Source organism: Prinia subflava, chromosome 9 (genome assembly GCF_021018805.1).
Source record: "Prinia subflava isolate CZ2003 ecotype Zambia chromosome 9, Cam_Psub_1.2, whole genome shotgun sequence".
NCBI classification, from domain to species: Eukaryota; Metazoa; Chordata; class Aves; order Passeriformes; family Cisticolidae; genus Prinia; species Prinia subflava.
Window position 1 is genome coordinate 25,244,896 of NC_086255.1, and position 16,597 is coordinate 25,261,492.

A 16,597-nucleotide genomic window follows, 5' to 3' on the forward strand; every position below is an offset into this window, starting at 1 on the left:
AGTTCTTGAAGTGACAATAATCTAGATAGCTACTTAATATAATACTGATAATTTAAATGGTATTAACATTCATTTTGGAAAAAAAATCAAGCAAGTATGTTTCAGTTGCAATATTTTATTTTCTCTCTTTGTCTCTTTATAGGCAAAACAAATGCATTTCACAGATTGTTTCCAACTTTTCTGCTCACTTATCCTGTAGAAATATCAGTACCCTTAAATACATGACTAAGGAAATGATACCTATGCATCAATACCAGAAAAGGGCATCAATAAGGTAACAGGTCAGAAGAAAGGGTTAAAAACATGCATAATTCTATAGAGCATTTTCTAAAAAAATTTAAATGGAGATTAAACCACATTTGGCAAAACTGCTGTTAACCCTTCAGTGACCACCCTAGCTGGTGAAATGTTTGTCCAATAAGTCAAAGGAAAGCATCCATTATTGTCTACATTGAACTTGGGAATTCAGTTTTGGTGTAGACCAAATCCGCCGGAGTAGTTAAGGTATCAAAACTTTTCTGGCAATCTCGGTATGCGGCTGTGCCATCAGTTTCTCCCCAGCCGCTGAAGGAATTGTGCTTCTGTTGCAGGTGCGTGGTGGGTTGTGTTTGGGGGGTTTGTTTGTTTGTTGGGTTTTGTTTGTTTTCTTTAGCGAATCCCATAAGAGCAGCACAGTGCTGCCAGTTGATACCTGCCGGACAGCCCGAGGGTGGGAGCAGCCCTGCCCTGAGCCCTGGTCCCCGGGATGTCCCCACCCGCCGCACCCGCACACGGGGACACGCAGCCCCAGCCCATTGGATCGCTTCCCCAGGATGGGCTCGGGAGCTTCGCCCCCACCCCGCACCTCCGCCTCTCTCTCTTTTCTTTTTCTTTTCTTTCATTTTTCCATCCTTTCCTTCCTCTCCTAGGCTCCGTTTGCCGTAGCATACCCCCTCCCGAGGGGTTTGCCTGGATCATTTATTTATCTTGTGCGCATTAAGAAACCACCATTAGGCTTTGGTGGGAGGCGCCTTGCTCGGTGCGCGCTCGCCTGCCTCCGCGGCGCTGCCAGAGGAATACACAATCGAGCCCAAGCTGCAAGCTTGGCAGGAGCTGCCTTTGCCTGCACATTTACTTGCCGGATCCGTATATTTTTTTGCCGACTGGGTCATTGCCGTTCCCTCCAGGGCTTCACCTTAATTTTTATTTTTTGCGTGTGTGTGGATTATTTAAATTTTTTCCTTTTTTATTTTTTATTTTTTTTCGGGAATCCTCGCCGGAGTTTTGATGCCGGGCCGGACTTAGCGCGGGCGCGGAAGAGCCGTGCCGAGCCGTGCCGAGCCGTGCCTCCTGCCCCGGGCCCCGCCCGCGGATCGGCCTCCCTGGCCCGGCGCCGGCCGCGGGTTGGCCGCGGGGCCGCGGAGTGGCGGGTGCGCCGCGCCGCCGCCTCCCCGCGGAGCCGCCGAGGGATGCTGCTGCGCCGCGGCCGGGCATAGGCAGGAGCCGAGCGGGCGGGGGAGGGAAGGAAAGACGGAAAGAAAGGATCCCCCGAGCCCCGAGGGGAGAGGAAAGGCGAGAAGGTGCGTGAATGTGAAGGAATGTACCTGTACCTGCCCGTCGCCGGAGCCGCACGCTTGGGATAAAAAATAAATAAACCGAGGAGGCTGATCCCTGCGACTTATTACCCGGAAAAAAAAAAAAAAAAAAAAAGGGAAAAGAAAAGGAAAACCTTATAGCGGAGGGACAAGAAGAAGAGCGACGAGGCTGCAGCAGGCAGCGCCAGAGCTGGGCGCCCGGCGGATGGCGCGGCCGTCCCGCTGACTCCGCGGCCGCGGGAGGCTGCGCGGGGCGGCGCGGCGCGGCGCGGGGCATGCCGTGCCGGCGGCGTGACTGAGCGGGGCGCTCCCGCCGCCCGCCCGCACCGCGCCGCGCTCCCTCCGCTCTCCTCCGCCGCATGCCGCCGGCAGCCGCGGCGCGCTGATGCCCCGGGGCCGCGGCGGCGCTGCGGACGGCCCCTAGGATGAGCGAGGGGGCTGCCGGCGCCGCGGCGCCCGGGGCGGCGGAGGCGGCGGCTGCGGCGGGGGGCCCGGGCGGGGATGGGGCCGGGGGGCCGCCGCGGGAGCTGCGCTGCAGCGACTGCATCGTCTGGAACCGGCAGCAGACGTGGCTGTGCGTGGTACCCCTCTTCATCGGCTTCATCGGGCTGGGGCTCAGCCTCATGCTGCTCAAGTGGATCGTGGTGGGCTCCGTCAAGGAGTACGTCCCCACCGAGCTGATGGACGCCAAGGGCGTGGGGCAGGACCCCTTCTTCCTCTCCAAGCCCACCGCCCCCCCGCGCGGCGCGGAGACCACCGCCGCCGCCACGCCGCGGCCGCCCAGCCGTGTCAGCCCCCGCCTCACCACCATGAGCCGGGCTCCCCCGCGGCCCCCCGGCACCCGCGGCCCCGCGCGGGGCGCCCCGCGGCCCACCGCGCCCCGGCACCCCGTGCCGCCGCACACGGCGCCGCCCGCCAGCGGCCCCCCCGGCACCGCCGGCCGCGGCGCCCGGCCGCCGCCCGCCGCCCCCAGCACCCCGCCGCTGCCCGCCTGGCCCACTGCGGCACACGCTACCTCCTCCTACAAGATCTACGTCCACGACTCGGCGCCGTCCTGGACCTTGTCTCCCTTCCAGGAGTCGACCACCACCACGCCGGAGGCCAGCACGACCCCCAAAACCCGTAAGTGTCGCCGGCCGCCCCGCGCCCTCGGGCCGCCCGGTGCGCGCCTCGCTCCGTCCGGACCCGGCGCCGGCCGAGCGCCGGCGGGGTCGGGGCGATGCGTCGGGCGGAGGTCGCCGCCGTGTCGTTCCCGTGCGGTCGCTGCCGTGCGGGAGGCCGGAGAGCTCCGAAGTTTGCGCTTCTTTCTCCCTTCCCTGCTTGCGCCCCCTTTTTACCCCTGGCAAGTTCCCTGCTTGTGCGATGGATGCTGAGGCAGGAGCAGCCATTTGAGGAGACTGCTTTTCATTGTGGTTTTAGGAAGGCTGCAGACCCCCTCCCCCTTTCCCCTTCCAGGCTGGTCTGCGAAAGGTACTTTGGAGATGCTGGGAGGTGTCTGAGCGAGAGGAACAAGGGATGACCCCCCCAGAAGGGGCAGTGTGGAGAGAGTGGTCTTCAGCAGGTGCGGGCTGCATTGTGCATGTGCTTCTCTGCTGGTGCCAGGCTGGCTTCCCGCACACTCGTCTCCCGTGAATCGAGGGCGGGCTCCGCAGGGATGCTCGCTCCGTCCCAGTGCCCGGCTCCTGGAGGAGCTGCTGCCAGCTCCGCCGAGAAGGAGCCCGGGGCACCCCGCGGATATCCAGACCCGTCCCAGCGCTTTGCCGGTTCTCCTGTGCAGCCACAGCACCGTGCTGCTGTAACTGACTATTTTTTTTTTAAGCAGAGGAGGGGGCTAGTTCTCCGATTGATGCTTGGTGCCTGGTTCTTCCCACCCTCCCAAGCACAAACCTAAGGATTCGGGCTAAAGCTGAAAATTCATTTGGTCTGTGTGCATCAACTTTCAGCTTCTCATAAAGGTTACTTAGGACAAATGCAATCCTTGGCAGGAGAACTTCTGTGCGATGCTATTTAGTGAAATGCTCAGTTATACTGTATTATAGTGTTCTTCTGCGCTTTCTTGGATGCGGTAGAGGAAGTGAAAAGCCGGGTGTCCTCCATTAACTCTTAGTTGCTGCTGCTGGGAATGTCAGTTCAATTGAATCCCCCAGGGCTCCCCTTTTGTGTGTTAATGTAGGGATATTCTGCTGGAGGATTTTGTTGGAAAGCAATGTGAACTTTATTTTGTCTGTTGAATCTATTTGTTGATAAGCACCGGGGCAGAGAGGATAGGCAGTGCAAGCTGATCTTGTGAATTGACAAAATTGGGAGAAGAGCGGCAAATTGGATGCGTGTGGGTGGGTGGGTGTGCAGGTGGCGGATGGCTGGGAATGATTACGAATGAAACTATCACTGAATCAGAAGAGCTAACGAGGCAATAACTCATTTCGCCTGTGTGTGCCACAGTAACTGAGGGAGAAGCAGCCCTCACAGGTGTGTCCAAGCCTGTACGTTCTGTAGGTGCAACCTAAGGTAGTCGGAAGTTACCAGAAGGAAAATCTTCGGTGGAGCTCAATGCATCCTGTTTCACTCAGGTGTAGGGAGCTGTACAGGGCACTTCTTAGAAACAAAACAGCAAATGAAGCCAGGCTTTCAGCCCATGTGTCTGTTTGCAGTCCTTACATGGTTCTTCAGACTGCTGTGATCTGTGTGCGTGTATCCGCCTGGGCTTGCCAGGTGGGATCTGTCAGGGTCTAAAAGCTCCCTTGCAATCTCTTCCTTTCTCCCCTTTCTGTCTCGTTGGGTATGTAAGAGAAATCCACAGCAATTTCCGCCCCTCTAGGCTGTCTCCTTACAAGGTATAGAAGGCAGGAATATACTGATTAATAAATAATGTTCAGCTGGCAGGACTCTCCTCCATGCGAGACATACAAAGGAAGAAGAAAAACCACAATCTTGAAACGTTCCTGGCAGTTGCAGAGCTCCCTAACTATTTTTTGTTTTAGGGAGGCTGCTAATACCTTTTAGAGCAGGGTGTTTCCCTTCATTAAATGCAGCTCAGTTATAGGATGGAAATGCAAGAAGTGCAAATCCAGCAGAAATTGACCCTGTTTGGGCACACTGATAGCAGAGATTATCATTAATGGAAGATTAAATAGATTACATAAAAAAGGATTTGAATTTGTAGGGCATATGAACATTTTTTTAAAGCCTACAGCTCTCCTCTTCTGATACATACAAGCATCTCTAAGGATACATGTAAATTTCTTTGAGGCTGCAGCATCCACTGAGGGGAGAGAAAGGAGAAACGCAGTCTTTGTGCTGTGAACTGCTGACACGGTGTGACCCCAAAGCAAGGATCTGTGTCTGCCACTAACAGCTCTCAGTGAGAAAGGGAATTTTTTAAAAAAACAAATTCATCCCTAATTTCCCAGGTTGAGCTGCATGTTCCTTCTGTGGCCGTTGCTCCAGCTGCTGTTGAAATGAAAGTCATGGATCCTGTTGCACCTTGTGAATACAAATCTGACACAAATGAAGCTCATGCCCCAGCCTTCAAAATAGTGCACGCGCTTGTGTCATCCTCTGGCTTGGCAAGGCACACATGTGGGTGGGAGTCATAGGTTATTTAGCATTTCACAGCTTTTAAGAAAAGGAGCAGCTGTCTTTATTTATGTGCATTTGTGTTGTAGTTTATTTAATTGTTTTTACATGTTAAAATGGGCTCAAAACAGGACTGAGGAAAATGGAAGGCAAATCAGGAGTTATTCCTCCAGAAAGGCAGATGATTGCCCACCTGAATAAGTGTTGGGAAAGCCTTTTCTGTGTGTGTGTATTCATCTGAGGAGATGTTGTGAAATCTCTCTTTTTTGTGGGTGTGCATAATGACAATAATTCTTGGTTGTGTTTCACTCAAAGTCAAGCTATCTGTTAGCTGTTTTGAAAGTTCTTGATGAAGATCCTTCAGGTTCTGACTAAGCAAAAGCCACTTACTCATCAAATCTCTCTCTGTATCTTGTGCCTTTGTGTGTCTTCCATGATCACATATAGACTATGATGCCTTTTCAGCCTAAGCCTCTTCATCCAGTGCTCAGTGTAAAAGTCAATCACTGCTTTAGAAGGATAGTCCAGCCTGTAGATCAAAAAAAGTCTACCAAGAGACTGGAACATGCTAGGGAGGTTTTATCTTTATCAAGCCATTGGTTTCATTTCTAAAGAGTCATGCCCTGATTTTTCCAATATGCATTTTTCATGGTATTCTGGGTTCTTCAGTAATGTTATTATCCTTGAATTGAGATACTGTACTTGAAAGAATCCCTGTGTGAATTGAGCTATGAAATAGCACTGTGGTTTCTCTTGTGCTCATATGACTAAAGGCTAATGCAGGGAACTGAGGTCAGGCAGGTGGGGCTCAACTAATGCATAGTAACCAAGAAAAGAGATGTTACAGAACACTTAATCAATACATCTCGTGAAGTCCAATTGCAGCATTTTTTTTCTGAGTCTGAGTATACTTTGATTTCCTGCTAAAGATTTTCTGGTCCGGTCATTTATCCTCGTCACATTTCTGACTGTTGGTAATGCTCAGCATGGGTGCAAGTAACAAGCATCTGGCAGATGCACTGCTACCAGCACTGACATTTTGGTAAGAGCTCTTTGTTTCGTTTTGCACTGACTCAAATATCTTCTTCACATTAAGGATGACACTTAGATGGAACTGCGGGGTTTTCACCAACTGGAGGGTGTTGTGGGAGGTGCCAAGCTGTAGTAAAACCAGACCTACTCTTCCCAGGGCTCTGAAGGATTCTGCCAGCAAATGACATGGATTGCGAGCACTCGCATGAGCGTGAGCTGTCATTGACTTGGGGAGCACACGCGACTGCAGAGCACGTGTCTTTATCATTAACTGAGACTGGCATGCCAGTTATCTACCAATTTTAAATGCTTCAAAAGCTGTTGAATGGAAAAAAATACTGAGTCAGACAATTGGGAGTTTTAAGAGCATTTGCTTCTTCGTTCTCACTTATTTTCTATTCACGTACCTCCAGTCAGTACCACAGAAATGATTAGATTTGTGTTTCCCATCTTAGATACTTGTTGACAGGAAGGTGACCATCAAGGTAAAAATAACAAACACAGATGTGCAGCCACATCACTGGAGTAAAAGTTATTGTAATTTATTTTACTTTTCATATTTTATAGCTGTAACTTTCTTCATCTGTTTCAATTAAGTTGGAGGACACTGGACTTAATTCTGTTTTCCATTTTTAATCTTCTTTGTAGTTAGGGATTAGAGCAGCTATCACTGAATTCATAAAGAAGTGGAATATTCAAATAAGACCCACTCAGATATGTGCATTGATTCTATTCAGATATATTTCTTCTCTCTTCCCTTCATTAAAGTGATTGTTGGAATCCTGTGACTTAGAAGAGCTTGCACAGTGCTGGCATGATGAGTGGAGGGTTATGGTTGAAATTACTCCATGCTGATTTTTAACCCTGAAGGAAACTCTTCTGGGGGCTGTAGAGTTTGTCATTACATTGATTTAACCTGTGATCACTGAGGAAAGCAAAGCCTTGCATTTTATCCAGCATTTTTTTTTTTTTTTGCATCTATACAAGGACATTATGTGATACATTATATGTTGACAACAGAATACCATTATTAAATTAGAGTATTGATTCATTGCAAAGGATTATGCTAAAGCAATGTTGATGGTTTATCTAAAGCCACAGAAAATGGAAATTAAAAATTAAAGCAAAAGACCTGTCTCTACAGTATTGTGTCTAGTGTTGCACAGTGCATTTATCATATGACTCATTGCTTTGAATGCAAACCCAGTAAACACATGGATTGCCGTGGATTTGGCCTTGACTTTCAGTTTCATAGCCCATATGGTTTTCTGGAGGTACCTGAAACTACCAGTGTTTGGTTTTGTTGATTTCTCCTGTGATCGTTTTGGAAACAAGCTGCACAAGGAAAAGTGCCTAGTAAAATCATGTGGGATGACTTGGTCACAAGCATATGTAAATAAATTCATTAAAAGCAGAGGCTTATTTCTCTCTGAGCCTGGTGGTTTCTTTTTCAGCTGCTTAGTGTTTGAACAGCTTTGCAATGCCATGCACACGTCTGTGCACACACAGAATACAAGCATGGATTTGTGCATTTGCACAGTGCCAGTTTCTGAGGGGGATCAGGAGCTCAAAGCCTGTAGTAACCCCAGGAGCAGTCTTTGGCTGCTTTCATTCTGGTGCTTGGCCAGTCAGTGTGGTTCAGAAAAGAAACCCAGAGGTTTCACTGGAGCTGGCTGGACTGAGTGCCAGGCTGAAGTGCATCTGCCTTAATTTGGAAGTGTCTTTCAGGTTCTGCTGGGGGGAAGGGGTTTGTAGTCACTGTTACTATTAAGCACAAGTACTTCTTTATTATTATTTTGCATTACAAGAGTAGACAAAACACAGGAGAAACAATGAAATACTTTATGTTAAGGAGCTGTTTTCCTTCTCCAAGGGACTCAGTTCTTGGCTCAATATGGTGAGGGTTGGAAGTGTCATTTCATGAGACAGCTATGCTTCAGCTCAAAACTGGGGCTGTGTTTTCTCATGGCTCAACTGAGTTTCCAAGGTGGACAGCTCATAGATCTGCTTTCTTACTTTGACCTTCCCCCCACGGCTAATCTCAAGGCACTGCACTGAGTAAATGCATCTTCCTTGGAGGAAAGGAGTTCCCTGGGAGGGTGGAGAGAGGGCATTTCAGACCTGGACAAGACAGAGGTGAACCTTCAGGTGACTTCCAAGTAGCACAGAGTGGGCAAGTGCTTTTTGGATGGGTTTCTACTTTCTGTCACACGGGTTTCTGAGGCCCCTTGGTAGAATGCCTTCAAGAGGAAAAAAATTGAATAAAGCAGCCACGAGGAAAATTAAAATAGCAACTGCACTTCTAAATTCTCATGTCCTTTTCACGGAAGAAATGCCTAATTGGATCACCTCTTCCTGGTGAAATTTGGAGGTAGCAGAGAAAAATATATTAACTAAATGCCTATTACTAACCATTTAAATGGTTGTTTCTGTTTTTCAATATACTCAATATTACTCTAGTAATGTTTAAAAATGTAGATAAAATCTTCCAGTATTATACCTCCTCTAAGACAGGTATTTTGGATTTCCAAAGCTGTGTTTCTCATTTAGTATTTAAGTAGAATTCCATGACTTTCAGGTCTTTTTTATAACATGTTACCCGATTCCTTTCTTTTTTTTCTTTTTTTTTTTTTTTTTTTGGTGTGGATATATTGGCTGCTGACCGTAGGAGATAAACTATTCAGCTTCAAAGATAATTCACTTCATATCGTGTTGAGCAACCAGTTTTTAAGTCCAAATTGATTTACGTTTTTTCCTCAGAGTGATTTTAGTTTTTTACTTTTGCAGGAGTTAAACTTCTGGGGAAAACTCAGGTAGAATGGAAAATGCTCACTGTCCTATAAAAACATAACTAGGTGAAAAGATAAACTGAGACTTTGGTTTGGAATACCTGAATTCTGCTTTGGCCCATGTAAAATCAACCCAGAAACCTGCAAAATTTCCTCTTTTTATTTTAACATCTTTTTGTTTGTTGTTTTTTGGGTTTATGGCATTTCTTTTTCTTTTAAAATTTGAATTAATCTCTTGGCAAGTCTGAGGGCCCCACAGTTGTGTCCCATCCCCACCTGCCACTTGTATTTTCCTCTCATAGGAAAGATGCACATTAGCAGTGCAACGTTGTAGGCGCTCTTTGTAGAAAAATTAATTAGTATTTTAGCTTGTATGAAAATTGAGAACTTTCATAGAGGTATTTTGTAACTGTTAGAGTAATGCACTGAGGAAAAAATATCCTGGTAGTATTCCATGTAGATTTGTGTTCAATGAAGTAGTTTATAGTCTTTAACTTTTTTCATGAGATTGCTGTATGGCCAAGTTTTGCAAACATTATAGGCCCAGTTTAGGGTGTGCTAGTGATGCATTTTTTGTTTTGTAGAGTTACAGATCTGCAGAATCAGGGCCAATTTATGTGAACATCTGTGTGATTAAATGTGTTAGTCTGTCGTAGATTGCACTGTGAGTGCTTACAAAACATGCCTGTGTACGTAAATGTACATCAGCTTTTTAAAAGCTGCCAACAATATTTAAATGGGCTTATTAGAACTGAGTTTCCATTAGAGCATTTTCTTTTTGTGTGTGTGTGTATTCGTAGCACTGCCTTGAAAAATATACCATTATCCTGTTTACCCTTTGCTGAAATGAGTTCTGCAGTAAAATCTTTTTGTTCTGGAGGACTGTAGTTGCTGAGCTGTAGGCTGTGACAAGACACGTGGGTCATTAATATTTTTACACATCACTTTTAAACTATTTCTTTTCTTGATTTTTGTTTTTCATTTTTCTTGAGAATACCCCTGGTTTTGTAGTTTTTCTCTGTATTATGTTCTCAGCTAGATATATGCCAAGTTGACTATTTCATGAAGCTTATAGATAGAAAATACATTCTGAAACATTAGGGATGGCAAGATGTGTTTTAAGATCTTGTTATTTTCTGAAACCAAAACTATGAAATAAACTTCACATTGTTCTTTTCACAGCATCATTCCTGTAAAAGTTCAAGATTCTAGTCCAGCAAGAACTGAGCCTTGGTTGCTGGCTGTTACCAGACAGAGGGGCTATAGCACTGTGCAATAGCAAACCATTAAATTAGTATTAATAGCAAATAGCCTCTTTTCCAGAGCTGAATATTCTCCCTGATGTCAGAACTTGTAAGGCAGGGGCTGAGATAAGGTGTGTTATTCCCCTGGAAGGGTGCTGGTGGTCTACTTTCACTGCAGTGACAAGTGGTTGACAAGGAAGGTTGAAAATGTTCAGCCCAAATTTGTTGTGCTGCTTCTGAATGTAATCAAGACTTTAACAAACCCAAGAAAGGTGCACTGAAAAGTTGCTAACCTGGAAAAGTGCTGTGTTGTGCAAGGCTGATGGTTACTTCTGTCTCCCATAGTGCACAGGAAAATGGCATTTCCAGTGGTGTGCTCAGGGTGCCTCAGAGCTGCAGATAGCTGCTCTTCTCAGTGGCTGAGTAATACCATTAGATATTAAAAAAGAGTGTGGGGAGTCTTTGTTTCCTCTCCCCTGGTGAATTACAGTACAAGTGGTGAGTGGGTTATCATTAGAGTAATACTGAGCTATCCCAAAAGCTTTGACTAGGAATTGATTGTATAATACTCGCTAAAAACAATCCAGTAATTGTCTTCCAGAGGGGTTGCTTTGTTAGGGTTTTTTTTAAGAGTAGTGTTGTGTGGAGAGAAAATTAATTTTCCTGTTCAATCTGTGAGTGAATTCACAAAAGAGAAGCAGGGGTTTTGTTGGAAACTCAGAGATAAGCTGCACTGAACTGCTACAGTGATTTTCCTGCCAGGCTTTGCTCTGCCAGGGTTCAGTGGGCAGTGGGTTCAGGAACTTAACTGAGGAGATTATTCTGATGAGTGTCAGTGCTCCTGATTTTGAAGGGTAGAGGTACTTTTATAATTATTTCATAAGTAGCTAAACCACATTAGTCTTTAGCCTGAATTTTGGCCCAGATACATAATGGTCATAGTGGTAAAAGTTCAATCCCCTTGGGAGTTTTTGTATTTTTTTTTGTAATAACTAAAAAGCTTAAATGTAATGCATAAATACATACAGCAACGTATGCAGCAAAACCAGCTTTTCCCTTAAGCAGATTGTGTTTCTTTTGCTTTTAGATTTCAATCTTTATTTTATAACTTGTTATAATAGAGCATACCACACATTTCACAGGGTCGGCAGCTTATTTATAAGCTGTATCTCAGTGTAATAAAGTTGGGTGTAATTAGTTTTCATCTTAGAAAAAAAGTTAGAATAATACAGGTTGGAAATCAGAACAATTTATAAATTATACTCTTTTACAGGCTGGCCTGCTCTGAGGGGACAGAACCTCTGTCTTGTCTCTGTCAGCATCAGCTACCCTGCCTTGTTCCCTACAACCACACAGAGGGAAAGAAGGGCTCCTAATACCTTTTCATGTCTGGAGCACATTCTTTACAGAGGCTTACTTAGTTGTAAATGAAAAGCATGAACAGTAACTTAATATTTTAAATTGGTTTTAGAAGGATCTGCCTGCAATAAGGAATTCTTTCAGGTTTTAGTTCTTGGATGGCTGGGTTTAATCTGGATATGTGAAGCTGAAATGCTCTGTGTGATATGTTTAAGGGGAGAAGAGTTTGATGCTGTAATTGTTATTTTATAGGTGGCTGAAAAGATCACTTTCACTACTGGATTTCAGTATTTGGGTACATTGCAAGGCTTAATTGCACCTTGTGCTTGCATACATTTGGAAAGCTGTCCTCTGTCACCTTGGCAGATGTAGGGGATGTGTAGCCAGCCAGAGGTTTGCTGCTGTAAGGTGGATCTATAAATATGAACTAAACACACAGAGATTGAGGAGCTACTGAGCTCCTCGTCCCTAGTTTGTTTACAGTGCTTGATTTGGAACCATGAACACATATTTATTTCAATTTTACAGTAATTAAAATACATTTAGCCCTGATATTAACTGAACACTTGACTGGTCAGTGATGTACCTATAGAAAATAAAGTGTATTGGACAGGCATTGTTATAAAATTCCTTACTGAAGAGATAATGGTGGGTAGAGTCCTACAGCGAGGATGAGATATATTAGGTGATCAAAAGATTACTACTCTTGTGAGATGTTTTATTTGCACACTCTGAGAATTTTGGCTGCTTAAAAGCAATGTAGGTTTATTAGGCAGCTTTTTTTTTTTTAAATGCTTTTAAGGAGATACTGTAAGATTATATCTAATTAATTAGACACATTACATTTGAATTGTTTAATTAGAGATTATTTTTCAACCCCCCCTTAAAATCGTAACACTCTCTTAATTTTTTTTTCGCGTTTTTAATCCTGTTTATGAATGCAGTCTATATGACAGCATAGACTCTTGGACTTTTTTCCTAACAAATACTACTGAACAACAAATTTCCTTTATTTCTGTGTTGTTGAGTAGAGTTAGAATCTGAGGAACTCATGTGTAACTGAGTATTCAGTGGGAGCTATAGGCTGGTCAGCAGTTCTGTAAGAATCACAGCAGGAAGCAGGGTAGACCACAGACAGGCACTAGATTGCATGAGAACTCTTCATTGAGAGGAATTTAGAGCCCAAACATAATGAATTTCTTCTGAAGTTCAGTTCAACTCTGCCTAAATAGAGGTTGGGGTAATCAAAACATAAATAAAGGAAATCAGGATGTTAAATTAAATATACGTGATATGCAATTTCAGCAGTTGTTATGGAAAGTAAGCTGAGGTCAAAAAACCGCAGCAAACCCCAAATCCCAAACGTAACAGCAGAGATCCGCCAGCATTTCCCCTTTTTGTTGGTCACTTGGTGTAAGGACTCCGTGCATTCCATAACCCAGGAATTCTTCCCCTGCCTGCCCCGGAGCGCTGCCCTGCTCTGCTGAGCTCATCAAAGTCACCCCCACTCTCCCCTTCCACCAGAAACAAAAATGGCTTTAGCTCTGCAGAGCTGTTCCCATAGTCAGCTGCTGCAGAATGGCTTCTTCCTCTCTAGGTTAGCTTGCTTACTGCTCTGCTGTTCATCCCAAGGAGTTGTTAAACCCCAGTGACAGTAAAAGGTCTGAGACTGTTGTTACTGGAAGTCAGGAGACCAGGAGTGGTCCCTGCCTTCTCCTCAAGCTCAGGTCTTTGTAATTGTGAGATGAAGACTTGGTGCAGAGGTACAGATGAGAAGTTTGTATTAATGAATATTCAATAAATAAGAGGGAAACATACTTAACAAGTCCTGTTTTAAATTTCTGAAAGTACCTGAGATCCTTGGTTGTTCTGTTGCTTGAGCGGCTTCTATCCCTTCTATCTGAGGGACAGAAGCTTCTATTTTTTTGGGGTGATTTAAAAATATATCTCCAAATATAGCCAAGGTCTGTCCTCAGATGACAGGGCTGTATCTGACAGGAGGGCAGGGCTGTCTGTGAGACTCCCTAGCAAGCCACTTACTCTAGTTAGTAATTCTTTATTTTTGTGCTGCAGTGAGTGGAATCAGGCTTGAATTTGGGACACTCATTAGGCCAAAGCCTGCCATTATGACAACCCCATTTAAATCTTGTTAGCTTGACTTTATAATCACTTGTCACTGGGAATTTTAGTAACTACTATGTTTTATATTACTGTCTCGTTATATTTTAGAACCAAAGTGTTATTGTTGCCATATCTCACATCAAAAGGAAGAAACACTTTCAGTATGGTGTAGTCTTCTATAGATAGAGTCAAAATGCTCTCTGAGTAGGTGGGATCCTAATCCAAATCCAAATCCAAACCCAATGAGATAAGTGAGAATAAGTGGGCTCTAGCTAACATTTAAAATAAACAGTTACAAAGGAGTGACTTGCTTAGCCTAGTCTGTTGTTCTGCATTTGCTCATAGTTGACTTTAATGAAGTGCAACTATACTGATCCCTAAAAAAAAAATCTAACAATAAAAATGCATTTATTACAGGGAATCTCAGATGGAGAATGAGACAAGTTTTATGGGAGAGATACTGTACTAAATCAACCAACTCCACTGGAGAAAAATTGGGAAATGTTTTTTTACTGTGTCTCTTTCGACCTCCTTCCAGTAGCAAGATTCCAGTGTCAACAAAGTTTGAGCTGTTTGTTGTTTTTTAAATTAGCTGAAATGTTTTTTGTAACTGGAACTGATACGCTTAGGTTTCAAGTGTAAATACATAAGCTTGCTAAGTGCTTTATTTGTTTATTTATTCTTCTGTGAGGCTTGGGGATTAAAAACAATGTCTGTAGCAGAGAAACTTACCAGTGATGGGCAAGAAACTGTTTAACATCTGAAAGTGTTCTTGTACTCAGTATTTTAGAGCAAGGTTTCGTATCACTAGTTATTACTGAGGATAAGAATTGTATTAACACCTAAATGTATGACCCCAACACGCACGTTCTCACTGAAGGCTCTCTTGTTATGAATTTCCAAGCCTCTATGAAATGATTTACACCAGTGCTTGAAAACCATGTTTTGATAATAGCCTTTTTAATGCCTTGAGGGCATTTAATTGCCATTAAGTGGCACAATCTGCTGTTTGGAATGGAGAGCTGGGAATATTTCAGTTGCAAATAGGATAATGAAATGGATTGGAAACAAGGAGGTGTAACAGCTGAATAGATCTGTGACGTTAACTGTGAGGTTGGCATCCTTTTTTTGGCCAGGGTGTACGGTGTGTGCCCCACAAGGTGGGGTGTCTGTTCCCAGGGTTTCCCACAGGTAGCTGACTGCTGAAACCTGATGTGGGGCACACTGAAACTCCACAGTCTGCAACCGTGTGCTGACCCCTTTTGCTGAATGGTGGGCTGGTATTTGTGCAGAAGGGTTTTGTCAGTGTTTTTATATTTTATAGTTTGCATCACTCTCAGTGGTTCTGTCAGTCTTGACTTGCAAAAAATATATTTACAGTTCTCCAAAGTCCCAGGTAGTCTTTCTGTAAATCATGGGCGACTTGACCAGATACGTGACTCCTCATAGAGCTAAGCAGTTGATTGTGTGGTTAGTGTGGATATATTCACTGGGGAGGGCATCACAGAAAGGGTGATTCCTAAGATAGTTTAAGATTCCTTTAGATAGTTTCATAAAAAAACCAACACATATGTGGAGCTTTTACATGGAACCAGGATGTGATCAAAGGAGGATTTTGTACTGCACATCTTAACTGTAGGGTTGGGCTTCAACTTGCAATAGACATGAAATCTAAAATATTGTGCTATATTTGCTTTTCAAATCTTAGCTTCCCAAAGCATAGGCCTTTGTAACTATGTAGAAGTTTCAATGATGGGTTCTGTAGAACCTTTTAAATAGGGACACGTAACAGCTCTTCTCAAGTGATGTATTATTTGGAGGGTATGTACATGATAAACCTAACAGGAGCTGTCTCTCCTCATTTCCTTTTGTTCATGTGTGCTGTGCTGCTGTGCTTTGCTGATGCAGTGAAATTGTGGATGCTGTTTCCAGTGTTCTGTGCTGATTCTTCCATTGCTGCTGTTCAGTTAAGCTCTTCCAGAAATACTCAGAGAGCAGGACAGTAGAGGTAGGAGCAGAGGTCTTAGGCTGAGAGGAAATGAGAGAGACAGATTTAGAAGCTCAGGAGATTGGAAAAGCCCGTGGAACTGTTTGTATTGTGAATATTTAGTGTGCTTTCTCTTAGACCTAATTTATTATGATAAGGCTCCTGCCAGCAAGTGAATTATTGAAGAGCTAAGAAGGAAATTGCCCCACAGTGATGTGCTGTGCCCACAGTCTGGGAACAATTCCTGTTGTGCTCTACAGCACAGGATCCTGTGGTGTTTCTCTCAGGGATTCTCCTGGAATGGATGGTACTGCCAAAGAGAAAGAATTAACATGGACTAGAGAAAGAATTCCCCCTCTGGTGGGATATTTCGGCGCATCTTTTCCATTTCCCAAACAGAAAGATCTCCTAGCCAGTTGAGCCTGTTGTTTTGTCCATGCTGCCTCTGCAGTCTGTGCTGAATGAAAGTTTTATTGTCATCATCCTCATCACCTGAGTGTGCTGTGTCCCTCTGCTGTGGAACCCTGTTGAAAAGCTGTCCTGTGTCTCAGTGAACAGGAATTGTCCCCCAAAAGGTTGTGTGCACCTTAACGGTGCTCACATCATTCTTACATCCTTTTGATACTGTTTAATCCAAAATGCTGTTTTTCAAAAAAAAACCAAAAAACAAAAGGGCAGCCCTGTCTTTTAAAATTCTATATAATAAGAAAAGAATTCTGAATTCAGAATGTCTTGAAGTTATCATGGAAGTCCAGTGATGACATTTTGTTTTGTTTGTTTCTTGACAAGTTCCAAGTGTCTCTCCTCAGTTTCCATTTCTCTGCCACTCACTGATTAGGATGAAAAAAATTATGTAGGCAACTGCAAAACATAAATTTGAGACTTGTTTTCTGTTAAGCAGATAATAACTTGATT

The 16,597-nt window shown here is 44.4% G+C and overlaps 1 protein-coding gene across 4 annotated transcripts in view; it reads left to right on the top strand.

Annotated features, from left to right (window-relative positions):
- The window catches only part of NRG3 (neuregulin 3), a 490,307-nt gene that overhangs the window by 148,502 nt on the left and 325,208 nt on the right, over nucleotides 1–16,597 (top strand). For 3 of the 4 annotated variants that reach the window (XR_010081338.1, XM_063405994.1, XM_063405995.1), the window contains exon 1: nucleotides 1,971–2,696. The exons of the other annotated variant lie outside the window; for it this stretch is intronic. Coding sequence is in view for 2 of the 3 variants with exons in the window: in XM_063405994.1 (XP_063262064.1) it covers nucleotides 2,000–2,696 (697 nt within the window). In the remaining variant the exon portion in view is untranslated. Of the gene's footprint in view, nucleotides 1–1,970; nucleotides 2,697–16,597 lie in introns of those variants that run through there. 4 annotated transcript variants of the gene reach the window in all.